The following is a 13,524-nucleotide window of genomic DNA, read 5'->3' as shown; positions in this document are numbered from 1 at the left end:
TAATGTTAATTGTAAATTCGTAATTCGAAATCAAATGACGAGTACAGCTGCATAAATTAAACAAATCAATTTCATGTGCAAATTGTTGTAATTAGATTTAAAAAGTCGTTAATTTAAATAAATATACGTAATTAAATAGATTAGAATTTTTACATACCTATATAGCCACTTAGGTAGACTGACCCACAAAACACATGTTACGAAGCCATACATAAAAAAATATATAGAACCTTCTGTTTCGGATTGAAAATTATACCTACGGTATTTAAGAGTACAAACAGTAATTCTTAGATTGTGTAAACTCACGTTATTTGATGCATTACATGTCTATTTTAGGCATAAAAGGCCTTCAATCACCATTCTTACGATTCTTAAACGATCGTTACCAACACCTTCATTGATAATTATGTATTATCTTCGTTGTAAATATAGAGTATGTACTGAGTAAATATCGAATTCTATGAACTATAACGTTCAAATTACTCATTTTTTTATACTAACTTAATTTTTATGCTTCTGAAACTCCAAGAGTGAATCCAATAAAATGTTTTATAACTATTTTATTACATAAGTCAGTGGTTGTGAATGCAGCTGTATAGTAGGTATGTCTACTTACATTTCGAAAACAAGTTCGTGTATTAATTCAATCAATTGATAAATATTCGGGTTTACATGCTATACATTTCCAAACTCATGATAGATATGATGTAGATTATGGCCAAGCCTGGAGAACATGACCTCCAAGCTTGGCCATGTGCTCCAGGCTTGGCCATAATCTACTATCTTGGCCATAGTCGCCAAGCTTGGCAATAGCCGTCAAGCTTAGCCATGGTCGCCAAGCTTGACCACAGTAACTTGGCCATGGTCGCCAAGCTTGACCACAGTAACTTGGCCATGATCGCCAAGCTTGACCACAGTAACTTGGCCATGGTCGCCAAGCTTGACCACAGTAACTTGGCCACGGTCGCCAAGCTTGGCCATGGTCGCCAAGCTTGGCCATGGTCGCCAAGCTTGACCACAGTAGCTTGGCCATGGTCGCCAAGCTTGGCCATGGTCGCCAAGCTTGACCACAGTAACTTGGCCATGGTCGCCAAGCTTGACCACAGTAACTTGGCCATGGTCGCCAAGCTTGACCACAGTAACTTGGCCATGGTCGCCAAGCTTGACCACAGTAGCTTGGCCATGGTCGCCAAGCTTGACCACAGTAGCTTGGCCATGGTCGCCAAGCTTGACCACAGTAACTTGGCCATGGTCGCCAAGCTTGACCACAGTAACTTGGCCACGGTCGCCAAGCTTGGCCATGGTCGCCAAGCTTGGCCATGGTCGCCAAGCTTGACCACAGTAGCTTGGCCATGGTCGCCAAGCTTGGCCATGGTCGCCAAGCTTGGCCATGGTCGCCAAGCTTGACCACAGTAGCTTGGCCATGGTCGCCAAGCTTGACCACAGTAGCTTGTCCATGGTCGCCAAGCTTGACCACAGTAACTTGGCCATGGTCGCCAAGCTTGACCACAGTAACTTGGCCATGGTCGCCAAGCTTGACCACAGTAACTTGGCCACGGTCGCCAAGCTTGGCCGTAGTCGCCAAGCTTGGCCATGGTCGCCAAGCTTGGCCACAGCTGCCATGTTTAGCCATGGTCGCCAAGCTTGGCCACAGCTGCCATGTTTAGCCATGGTCGCCAAGCTTGGCCATGGTCGCCAAGCTTGACCACAGTAGCTTGACCATGGTCGCCAAGCTTGGCCATGGTCGCCAAGCTTGACCACAGTAGCTTGGCCACGGTCGCCAGGCTTGGCCATGGTCGCCAAGCTTGACCACAGTAGCTTGTCCATGGTCGCCAAGCTTGACCACAGTAACTTGGCCATGGTCGCCAAGCTTGGCCATGGTCGCCAAGCTTGACCACAGTAGCTTGGCCATGGTCGCCAAGCTTGACCACAGTAACTTGGCCATGGTCGCCAAGCTTGACCACAGTAACTTGGCCACGGTCGCCAAGCTTGGCCATGGTCGCCAAGCTTGGCCATGGTCGCCAAGCTTGACCACAGTAGCTTGGCCATGGCCGCCAAGCTCGGCCAAGGTCGCCAAGTTTGGCCATAGTCGCTGAGCTTGGCCACGGTCGCCAAGATTGGCCATGGCCGCCAAGCTTGGCCATGGTCGCCAAGCATGGCCACGGTCGCCAAGCTTGGCCATGACCGCCAAGCTTGGCCACGGTTGCCAAGCTTGGCCACGGTTGCCAAGTTTGGCCATGACCGCCAAGCTTGACCACAGTAGCTTGTCCATGGTCGCCAAGCTTGACCACAGTAACTTGGCCATGGTCGCCAAGCTTGACCACAGTAACTTGGCCATGGTCGCCAAGCTTGACCACAGTAACTTGGCCACGGTCGCCAAGCTTGGCCATGGTCGCCAAGCTTGGCCATGGTCGCCAAGCTTGACCACAGTAGCTTGGCCATGGTCGCCAAGCTTGGCCACAGTAGCTTGGCCATGGTCGCCAAGCTTGGCCATGGTCGCCAAGCTTGACCACAGTAGCTTGACCATGGTCGCCAAGCTTGGCCATGGTCGCCAAGCTTGACCACAGTAGCTTGGCCACGGTCGCCAGGCTTGGCCATGGTCGCCAAGCTTGACCACAGTAGCTTGTCCATGGTCGCCAAGCTTGACCACAGTAACTTGGCCATGGTCGCCAAGCTTGGCCATGGTCGCCAAGCTTGACCACAGTAGCTTGGCCATGGTCGCCAAGCTTGACCACAGTAACTTGGCCATGGTCGCCAAGCTTGACCACAGTAACTTGGCCACGGTCGCCAAGCTTGGCCATGGTCGCCAAGCTTGGCCATGGTCGCCAAGCTTGACCAAGTAGCTTGGCCATGACCGCCAAGCTTGGACATGGCTGCCAAGCTTGGCCATGGTCGCCAAGCTTGGCCACGGTCGCCAAGCTTGGCCATGGTCGCCAAGCTCGGCCATGGTCGCCAAGCTTGACCACAGTAGCTTGGCCATGGTCGCCAAGCTTGACCACAGTAGCTTGGCCACGGTCGCCAGGCTTGGCCATGGTCGCCAAGCTTGACCACAGTAGCTTGGCCATGGTCGCCAAGCTTGACCACAGTAACTTGGCCATGGTCGCCAAGCTTGACCACAGTAACTTGGCCACGGTCGCCAAGCTTGGCCATGGTCGCCAAGCTTGGCCATGGTCGCCAAGCTTGACCACAGTAGCTTGGCCATGGTCGCCAAGCTTGACCACAGTAGCTTGGCCACGGTCGCCAGGCTTGGCCATGGTCGCCAAGCTTGACCACAGTAGCTTGTCCATGGTCGCCAAGCTTGACCACAGTAACTTGGCCATGGTCGCCAAGCTTGACCACAGTAACTTGGCCACGGTCGCCAAGCTTGGCCATGGTCGCCAAGCTTGGCCATGGTCGCCAAGCTTGACCACAGTAGCTTGGCCATGGTCGCCAAGCTTAACAGTAGCTTGGCCATGGTCGCCAAGCTTGGCCATGGTCGCCAAGCTTGACCACAGTAGCTTGACCATGGTCGCCAAGCTTGGCCATGGTCGCCAAGCTTGACCACAGTAGCTTGGCCACGGTCGCCAGGCTTGGCCATGGTCGCCAAGCTTGACCACAGTAGCTTGTCCATGGTCGCCAAGCTTGACCACAGTAACTTGGCCATGGTCGCCAAGCTTGACCACAGTAGCTTGGCCATGGTCGCCAAGCTTGGCCATGGTCGCCAAGCTTGGCCATAGACGCCAGGCTTGGCCATAATCTACTATCTTGGCCATGGTCGCCAAGCGTGACGCTGACGATGTGCTAGCCACGATAGAGCACGCCTGCCTACACAACTCTTTAAGGTTTAGCGGTAGCGATAAACTTACACCGAAATGATTTAACTAAGTAACTTGTGTAGTCGCAGAACCTATTTTGGAAAAAACGTCACGGCTTTATGGATATTGTTAGTCTACGGTTATTTACCTATCAATGTCAAATTCTTATAAATAAAAACAAATCAATCATAAATAAAGTAAAAGTAAATCATAATGAATGTGTAAAGTATTACTGAATAGTCCTGTCACCTTGAATATGAACGGGAGGTTCCATTCAATTGTGTTTCAACATAGTGGGCTGCTCAAACAAGTTGTATACTCACATAGGATCCGTAACAAGTCCGTCATCCTCTCGTACAAAATACTTGGCGAAGGTGCGGCAGAAGAACCGCCTATCTTTCTACTTCACGGATTATTGGGAAACAAAAAGCAATGGGAATCCATAGGAAAGATTATATTCAGCCTCACAAAAAGATCGGTAGTGGCCGTAGATTTACGAAATCATGGTGATAGTCCGCATACGAGTTGTCACAAATACGAAGACATGGCTACAGACATTACGAACTTATTTGAAAAGTTAGGCGTTGAACAAGCAAGCTTACTCGGTCATAGCATGGGAGGGAAGACAGCGATGTGTCTAGCTCTATTGTCGGTAAGGTAACATCTGCTGATAAATTAAATTGTTTATTATAACTACCTGATAGATAATAGCAATGACGAACTCATAAGCATTCATGCTTACGAACGTTTTATTTTTAAAAGCTTTTATCGTAGCATTTTAGTGTCCGATTCATATTTTCAGCCTGTAAAAGTAACTGGTATACTAGTTGTTGATATATCTCCTGTGTCCATGTCAGTACACTACAGAGATGATTACCCGAAAATATTGGCTGCGATGAAAGCTGTTGATTTTAAAAAGACAAGAAAAGAGAATCTTGCTAAGAGAGAAGCTAAGAATCAATTGAAAACTGTAATATCTGACGATTACCTGCTAAATGGTATTATATCGAATATTAAAATAAAAGCAGACAACACAATCGGTTGGACAGCCAATATAGACACACTGATGAAACATATCTATTTTATGGCTGACTTTCCCAGATCCTTGAAAGGGAAAAAATACTTTGGGCCGACGTTATTCATCGGAGGACAGTTGTCGGAGTTGATTCCGTAAGTTGAAATTTCTTTCCTTAAACTGAATGAATGATCTCACTTTCCTTCCCGTCGTTTCTTTTCCCTCCTTTTCATAAAGTTTAAATTGTTATACCTCACAACTAACCCATTTTTGCAGGCCCGATGACTTACCAGATATTCGAGATTTATTTCCAAGGGCAGTGGTTACGTACATTCCCAAGACACGCCATCATGTCCATATTGATGATCCGACGTCTTTTTTGGAGTTAACCATATCTTTTATCAGAACCAATCACTATAAACGCAATTTCAGCCCACCCCCCGCTTTGTCTTAATCTTATGTTAGCTAAACATTGTTAATAAGTGTATTATTACAAATATTTTACATCATTGTTATTTTATTTCCATTATTTATAAATAAAATTTGGTTTGTATCATTTTTTAGTAGTCGGTAGCCATTGTTGTTTTTCTCCGATGCTGCATCTCTATCACGCAACCTTCTTTATGGCTAGGTATTTGCTCACACAGTGCGTTCTTCATCGAGTAATGCGTGTACTCTTTGGTTCCATAATGACAACTTCATTTTTCAATCTGCCGCCACTCTTCCATTTTGTAAAAATATAGTAAATATATAAAAATATTTGTACAAAATTAACAAGATAAGAGAAGCCACAAAACAATTACTATACTAGAAATATAATGGATGTCTTAGGTCTAACAATTCGTAAATTGGGAAACGAGTATCAGCATTGCATAAAAGCAATATCAATATACCGGTCAAAGAAAATAGTCAGAGAAAAATGTACAGCAATTAACGTGGCTCACAGAATCCACGGGCCCAGTCCGACCCCCGGCAGCTTGCCAATCATAGTGCTCCATGGCTGTCTCGAAAGTAAAAAGAACTGGGAAAATATGTGCAATCATATAACAGCGTCTACAAATAAAACTGTGATAGCAGTGGACGCTCGCAACCACGGAGATAGCCCCCACACGCTTGGCCACGATTATCATAACCTGGCTGCAGATGTTTCCAAGTTAATGAAGAAATTTTCTATTGAGCAGAGTATTATTGTAGGCCACTGCATGGGCGGCAAGACCGGGATGGTTTTGGCTCTGACCGAGGTTTGGTGAACTTATTTACAGCTTTTGTAGTATTTTTAGAGTCGTGACTTATTTCCCATGTAGTGAGACAAAATATACAACTCCAAAAGTTCTAACCTTCAGCCTCTCTTTTCTCTTAAGGCACTTACATTATTAAAGTATTTATATAATTACCCTTACAATATAACCTTGTGTTTTATGTCTTATCTGTTCAATTATTGCCTACACATGTTTGTATTGCAGCCATCCAAAGTAGCGAGTTTGATCGTCGTAGATACATCACCAGTGTCGACATCAGGTTCTATGGATGTTAAATATCCAAAGATCGTGGATGCCATGTCCAAAATCAACATAAAAGGAATGAGTTTGAAGAGGGCAAGGGAATTTGCTGAGAACAAAATGTTAGAACTTGATTTATTCCATTCTCAACATGAACTGCAAAATGTTTTATTGAATATTGGAAAGTTGTCTGATAAGTCCATAGGGTGGAAATATAATCTTAAAACCTTAAAGAAGTCCATTGCCGATATCAACTCATTTCCCGATATGTCTGGAAAAACTTATAGGGGCCCTACGCTTTTCGTCGCAGGCAGGCTGTCATACGCTATACCGTAAGATTTTCACTTTGTATTTTGTTTTATTTATTTACAAGTTGTAAAAACCGTTCCCTTTTATTATCGTAGTATTAGCTTTATCCATTAAAGACCTTAAGAGCATTCCAACTGGAGCGCTCGTGTTTCTGCTAACCTGAATCAGCAGCACAGCACCTCGTTCTACCTAACACCTTATGATTTAAGAAGAAGCCTCGTGCTTGATATTAGACAGTTTCAATGTTAAAGTCAAAATCATTTATTTAAATTTTTTATGAAACACGAGCAGACGATGGTAAGCTATCTTTTTGGGGGTTAGACCGGGGCGCTTACTCTTGACGCTAATGCAATCCATGCAATAAAATCTCAATTATTATTAAATGTGAAAGTATACAAACCCAATCGTAGCTGTTAAAATAGCATTCAGACTACGGAATATAAAGCCAAACTCAATAACATTTAGTTTATTCAATATCCACGCAATACGGATGCAATGGACGCTAGTGTTGCAACTCAAGATGTCGATCGATCGGAATTGGATTCAGGAGTAGCCCCCAGGACGGCACTTTTAAACGTCAAAGCAAATATTAAGATATTAAAAATGTCTTCTATCAGTCCTCTAGTGAAGCTATTTGCTCGTTCCAAAGTTCCTATAGAGAAGATCGAGCAAGAATCTCCATATGTTAGGTATATGTGAATACATTCACTCACTACGCCTACTCTTCCCTTGGGTGGCGTAATACGGTATTAGCCCACTAGTTGGAATTTTAGGAGTCTGGAATTTTACCCAGTATATGACAATAGACTCATCCCCTATTACATTGGACTTGTAACACAAATGGTGAAAAGTGGGTGTACATTGTATAGTGGCATTACGTGAGGTAATGTGCACCTCTGGCTACCCCTTCGGGTATAAAAAAGCGTGACGTTGCACGTATTCTTTTGATTCCAGTCCTGAAGACTTGCATGGCATCCGCACCCTGTTCCCTTCCGCATACTTGGTGTACGTCGAAGGTGTTGGACATGATATCCATGTAGAAGACCCAATTACATTCTTCAATACGATCGCACAGTTTTTATTCTACCAACCAAAGATCCCGACAGCATAATGGACCTGGTTCTGATAGTAACATGCAATCATTTTAGATAATTTATTACCGAATTGATTTGTTAGTATATATTATGTATTTGAAAATGAGAGTTGTTAGATATTTCACGAATTATTTAATAAATGTATGTAAAAAGTTCCCAGTTTCATTGTCTACCTGAAAAAGCATGAAACTAACATTACCTACCACTATAATCTGTGAAAATTGAGTTTTACTATTTTAATTAGGTATATACCTAAGTATTTTATGTTCAGCAGTGGACGTCCTGTGAAGTTGTGACCGGTCAACTGGCGACTTGTAGGCCGCAGGTTAGTTTCCCACACAGATCAATTTTCTGTCATATACACGCATGTTAATGGTGCTCCCACACAGCAGTTATATAACGTTATACAACATTTTGTAACATTTATAACAGCATGTAACATACTCTACAACAACTGTTATAATTTGTTTAAACACAAATGTTATTGTTACACATTGTTGTATAACGTTATAGGGCAAGTGACCCGGTTGTGGCCATCGACCCCTTTGTGGCCATTTGGGCCTTCAAATATTTATAACTAAGGCATGGACAAATAAATTACTCTGTGATGTACAGTACTTAAAATATTGAATATTGTAGATACTGATACCGTTGGCAGCTTTAATGTGTCAAACTTCACTTCGATGCAACAAGTCATTCTTTTTAGTTGAGGGTGAAATTGTTAAGATCTTAACAAAAAGGCTAAGGCGAGCGGGTGAGGATTTGGTTTTTATTTTTTAAATCTTTGCTTATTGTTTGGATGTTTATGTTAGTACTACATGAAGAATATATTGTCTAAGTGGAACTAAAGTTATTTTGTCGCCATATGTTTCTGAAGTGAGGTTTTTAGAAGGTGGCCACTAATGGAGACAAAATTATGAATTTCTCCATCTTTGGCCACATGGCTGGCCAAAACTTTTGTACATAGACCACTTCTAGTCATTTATCGTAATTTATTTATTATTTTTCCTTGGCTTTACATATCAACAAATACATTTTTCATTTTCAGAGATGCAATAAATTGCCTTCACACAAAGGGGAGGTCAGTTTACTTTGCAGCTTTTACCAACGTCGTATAAATGTTGATCTCTTTATTTGTAAGTTAAATTCAAGTGAAGTAATAATATTTCATATTTTCCAAACTAAATGAAAACCATTGTTTCTAAAATGTCAAATTTAATTAATAAATTTTGAATACTTTTATTGTATTTTTTGATGGCCAGAACTGGCACACGACCGTGGCTAGAAATGGCACGAATCTGGCCAAAAATGGCACAAACTCCCTTTTTTTTTCTTTTTTATACAGTTATTTTTCTATTGGACATTCTTTTAAAAAAGGGTTTTCTTAGGCAAGGTTAATACATGTTTAATGACTTTTTACAAGAAATATGTTTGTGATAACAAAAACTATACGCTAAGAAAGCCTCAAAGTCGACAAAATTCTTAAAGTGGCCACAACCGGGTCACTCACGATATAACCGCTGTGTGGGAGCAACTGTTACGAACATAATGTTCCTCAAATAGGTAGGTCAGGTGACTGAGCAATATATTTATCAATATAATAACATGTCTCACGATAATTATTTTATTACACGCAAGTATTTAAGTTTATTCTGTAAAATAAATAAAAAAATAAATAAAAGCAATTTTGCATTAGGTAATATTTTTGCTCGGACCTAAAATGACGTATTAAATTGACAAGAAATATTTGACTGTACAAACATCCGTATTTTGATACAAATACAATGAAGCAATGGATAAACTATGCACAATCAGTAAATTCAACTCTCAGCATTGCGTCAGCATAAAGAAACAATGTAGTTTGAAGCAAATAATTCGAGCTCGAGCCACGGGACTTGACTTGGCGCACAAGATCCACGGTCCTAGCCTCACGCCCGACATCGAACCAATATTAGTACTCCATGGCGTGCTTGGTTCCAGCAGAAATTGGCAAAGTATGTGTAAGAAGATCACTGAATACACAAACAAACCTGTAGTGGCTATAGATGCTCGTAACCACGGGGAGAGTCCCCACAGTGACGCTCACAGCTACCTCGACTTGGCTGCGGATGTCACTCAGTTGATGAACAAATTACAAATCAAAAGAGCGAGTATTATCGGGCACAGTATGGGAGGGAGGACGGGGATGGCTCTGGCTCTAGCGGAGGTTGGATATACTTTGGACGTTTTTATTTTTTTGATTCTCTTTTCCTACGTACCTACTAGCATGCACAAGTAGGTACATTAATATATTGGTAGCATATGTACAAGAGCGCTTGAGTCCTATAGATCATAAACCTAAAACGTTTTCTTCGTAATGACAAGATTCATCTATATTACTCTAAACTTTAGCTGTTTAACTTCTTATCATTATTTTACAGCCGTCCAGGGTAGCGAATTTAGTGGTAGTAGATATATCACCGGTGCGTAAACGTACGAGCACGCTAAGTGTCTTTTTTCCGAAACTTATGGAAGTCATGAGAACTGTCGACTTCACGGGGTTGGACACCTTAAATAAAGCAAAGAGTGCAGCGAAGAGTAAGATGGTAGAATCACAGTTATTCCAAAACGATCAGGAGATGTATTTCATTCTGATGAATATTGGACAATTGCCTGATAAATCCTTTGGGTGGAAGTGTAATGTCGAAGCGATAGCGAATAACTTCCCCAAGATCTCTTCGTTCCCGAAAATGATGGGCAAAATATATAATGGCCCTACCCTGTTCATCGGCGGCAAGCTATCACCTTTCATTCCGTAAGCTTGAGATACTGAATTATTTTTTATACATTAAACATACTAAAATGTACTATATGAAAACTACTGATAAAACTTCAATTGATTATTTCAGACCAGACGACCTCACACAAATTCGTAAGCTCTTCCCTAAAGCGCAACTGGTTTACATCGAGGGCGCTGGCCACAACGTCCACCATGAGCAGCCAAATGCCTTCTTTGACAGTGTTGTGCAGTTTTTAAGTTATAACGCTAAGAATAAGGCTCAAATATAGAATTTATTCACGGAAAAGTTAAATATATGCTTCCTTTGTAGATTGCTTTTGTGGTGCTATAGTTTGCTTACTAGAATGTTGTTATTTTTTTTAATAAACGTGTGTATATTTTCTTTTTTTTATTATTAGTAAGTAGCACCCAATAATTGTACAAAATCAGAAATCATGTCCAGTTTATCTATACAGTCGCCCCTATCACATTGACATTTGAAAAATCAGGCGAAAAGTATGAAATCCTACATAGGTATCAAAATACGCTGAGTGTCCGAAGTATCTACCTATTTTTTATTAAGCGATGGAAATCCTCATGGACTTGTGCGAAGTCCATATCTTCACGTTTCAATGCTATGTTCAAAAGTAGGTACTTTTGTCATATGTGCTCCTTTTTATCAGATATTGGTTCTAAAACTTAAGGAATTAAACTTGTAAATACGAAATTTATCTTTGTATCTTTATTCCTTCTCCCACTTTTTCCAATTTCTCCCACTTTCTCCTGTGAAATTTGTTTTCGGTCATGGTGGCCAGTCTGCCCGACCAGACCAGCCCACTACGCAGGAGATATTATATTGCATTTGTGTGTTTACAAACACAGGTTTAATCTCTGTTCCTCCACTCTTTTAATCTGATGAGACGGTAGATGGCTTTGACCAAAGAGAGATAAGACGCAGGGCCGATGGCTTTATGTGCTTTCCGAGCACGGTTGTGAAACACCAGCGAATTTCTTGACTCGGAGTTAACCATGATGGCATTTTAATTAGGCCAACTACGAATATAGCGATCAGCGAGATAGTCGTTTTCATTACACATTATTTATTTTTGTGTTTTTACGATTTACAGAGCCACACCATGGTCGCAAACGCTTACGATGGATATTTTGAGTGAGCCATGCGATTCCAAAATCAGCAGTAATGTAATTTAGTATAAAAAGCCCTATGTTTTGTAGCCGTCCGAGACCGTCGAAGTATGATAGAAATCTAAATATCCGATGATTCATAAAGTAGTAATTCTCAATGCTTTTCTCAATGACAAGACGTCTTGTTATCACTTGTCTATTATCTTTACTAACTTACTGTCACTGTCATCAAAAATGTAACAGTAATGTCAAATAAATAACCTTCAAAATTTTAATTAAATTTTAACAAAACACAAATAAAAATGTTACTCACCCTAGCAATACCTAAAAATGTTTACCGTAACTTAGCCGTGTCTCATAAATTATTCCCTGGTGCCATACAATGTGCTCAAAGAACGCTAGCAACGTCAGAAAATACGGAAGCTGTAGACTTGGCTTACGCTTCTTACGAAAGTACAAGCAGTTTGAAAAGTGCAGGACGACCACCTCTAGTCATATTACATGGGTTGTTAGGATCCAAAAATAACTGGAACAGCATGAGCAAGGCTATCCACAGGACGACAGGTAGGAAGGTCATAAGTGTGGATGCAAGAAACCATGGAGACAGCAGACACGCTTCGCAACACACATACATACACATGGCCCACGACGTAATGAAGCTTCTCAAGAAACTGGAGCTGTCCAAAGTGTCAATCCTTGGCCACAGCATGGGCGGACGCACAGCTATGGTGCTGTCACTGCTCTGTGTAAGTTGTACGTAGTTTGAATGTACTAGCAGTTAGCCTGTAGTTAGAACATATTATTACCTATTTGCATGTTATAATTAGTCGCACAACTGTAATCATCAAGACTTATGATAACTTTTTTATTTTCAGTCTGACATGGTATCAAGTCTTATTGTGGTGGATATTTCGCCTGTGAAGACAAGCCCCCAGATCTTCTCAATGGCCAACTTATTTGATGCCATGACGTCAGTATCAATACGGCCAGGAATTGCCATGTCTAAAGCTAGAAAGTTAGCTGATGAGCAGTTAAAGATAATAACTCCTGATGTGAATTTGAGAAACTTCTTGATTACTAATTTAGTACAAACAAATACTGGGTCTTACACTTGGAGAGTGAATATCTCAGCTTTGAAGGATAACTTCCAGTCACATATATCTTGTTTCCCATCCAATTTGAGAGGACTTCAATATTGTGGGCCTACATTGTTTGTTGGAGGGTCCTTGTCCGACTACATTGGGTATGTATAATTTAGTTAGTAGCCAAATGATATTAAATAACCATATTCATGTTGCTTTTCTATGTATACCTATTATAAGTCATAAACTATAACAGTTACAACTATGTACACTCTATACCTTCATCCCTGTACTAGAAATTTTTACTAAAAAGATTGTCTTTTCTTACAGAAAAAATGATCTAAAAGAAATTCAAGAATACTTCCCTTTAGCAGAATTGGTGTTCATAGATGGCGCTGGTCACTGGGTTCATAGTCAGAAACCAGAGAAGTTCTTAGAGACAGTTTGCAAATTTTTAAAAGAAAAATAAGAAACCCCATTTATAATATACCTACTTACAAAAATAGTGAACATTGTGATCTTTATAAATAGTCATCAATTTTGGAGTAGTAAAATTATTGTTATTAGTTTTTATTTACTGTTACACCCCAATGGGTAAAAATAAAATTGTGATATATACATACATAGTTTATTTTTTATTTATTTGTTTCATAATCGCCATACCCACTTCCTCCAACTGTGGTTTAGGGCCACAAATAAAGATTAAAAAATGTGATAAGTTAGTTGATAAGCTACAACTAATTTACTTAATTTGTTTTTACTCTTCTAATACATAAAAACTAAGTGCCTTTCAATCTATTTAGATCTTTGGTATGTTAAAATGAATTAAG

At 41.1% G+C, this 13,524-nt stretch overlaps 4 protein-coding genes across 5 annotated transcripts; all 4 read left to right on the top strand.

The window, feature by feature from the left end:
• Positions 1–3,794: 3,794 nt before the first annotated feature.
• LOC118275223 (protein ABHD11-like) lies at positions 3,795–5,318 on the top strand. Its single transcript, XM_035593123.2, has 3 exons — positions 3,795–4,446; positions 4,597–4,964; positions 5,086–5,318. Exons 1-3 carry the CDS (start codon positions 4,012–4,014, stop codon positions 5,261–5,263), a joined length of 981 nt encoding a protein of 326 aa, XP_035449016.1. The 5' UTR covers positions 3,795–4,011; the 3' UTR covers positions 5,264–5,318.
• Positions 5,319–5,487: 169 nt separating this feature from the next.
• LOC118275224 (protein ABHD11-like) lies at positions 5,488–7,864 on the top strand. 2 transcript variants are annotated; one of them, XM_035593125.2, is made up of 3 exons: positions 5,488–6,050; positions 6,273–6,430; positions 7,572–7,864. In XM_035593125.2, the coding sequence occupies exons 1-3, from the start codon at positions 5,628–5,630 to the stop codon at positions 7,726–7,728; spliced, it is 738 nt and encodes a 245-aa protein (XP_035449018.1). In that variant the 5' UTR covers positions 5,488–5,627; the 3' UTR covers positions 7,729–7,864. The 2 variants fall into 2 exon arrangements, with proteins under 2 accessions (XP_035449018.1, XP_035449017.1); XM_035593124.2 differs by having other exon boundaries at positions 5,491–6,050; positions 6,273–6,640.
• A 1,420-nt stretch (positions 7,865–9,284) lies between these two features.
• LOC118274556 (protein ABHD11-like) lies at positions 9,285–10,871 on the top strand. The gene is made up of 3 exons (XM_035592115.2): positions 9,285–9,917; positions 10,132–10,505; positions 10,600–10,871. Exons 1-3 carry the CDS (start codon positions 9,504–9,506, stop codon positions 10,757–10,759), a joined length of 948 nt encoding a protein of 315 aa, XP_035448008.1. The 5' UTR covers positions 9,285–9,503; the 3' UTR covers positions 10,760–10,871.
• Positions 10,872–11,810: 939 nt separating this feature from the next.
• On the top strand, positions 11,811–13,316 carry LOC118274555 (protein ABHD11). The gene is made up of 3 exons (XM_035592114.2): positions 11,811–12,358; positions 12,488–12,855; positions 13,025–13,316. Exons 1-3 carry the CDS (start codon positions 11,915–11,917, stop codon positions 13,161–13,163), a joined length of 951 nt encoding a protein of 316 aa, XP_035448007.2. The 5' UTR covers positions 11,811–11,914; the 3' UTR covers positions 13,164–13,316.
• Positions 13,317–13,524: the final 208 nt, after the last annotated feature.

Source organism: Spodoptera frugiperda, chromosome 11 (genome assembly GCF_023101765.2).
Source record: "Spodoptera frugiperda isolate SF20-4 chromosome 11, AGI-APGP_CSIRO_Sfru_2.0, whole genome shotgun sequence".
NCBI classification, from domain to species: Eukaryota; Metazoa; Arthropoda; class Insecta; order Lepidoptera; family Noctuidae; genus Spodoptera; species Spodoptera frugiperda.
This window is presented reverse-complemented; position numbering and strand designations above follow the sequence as displayed.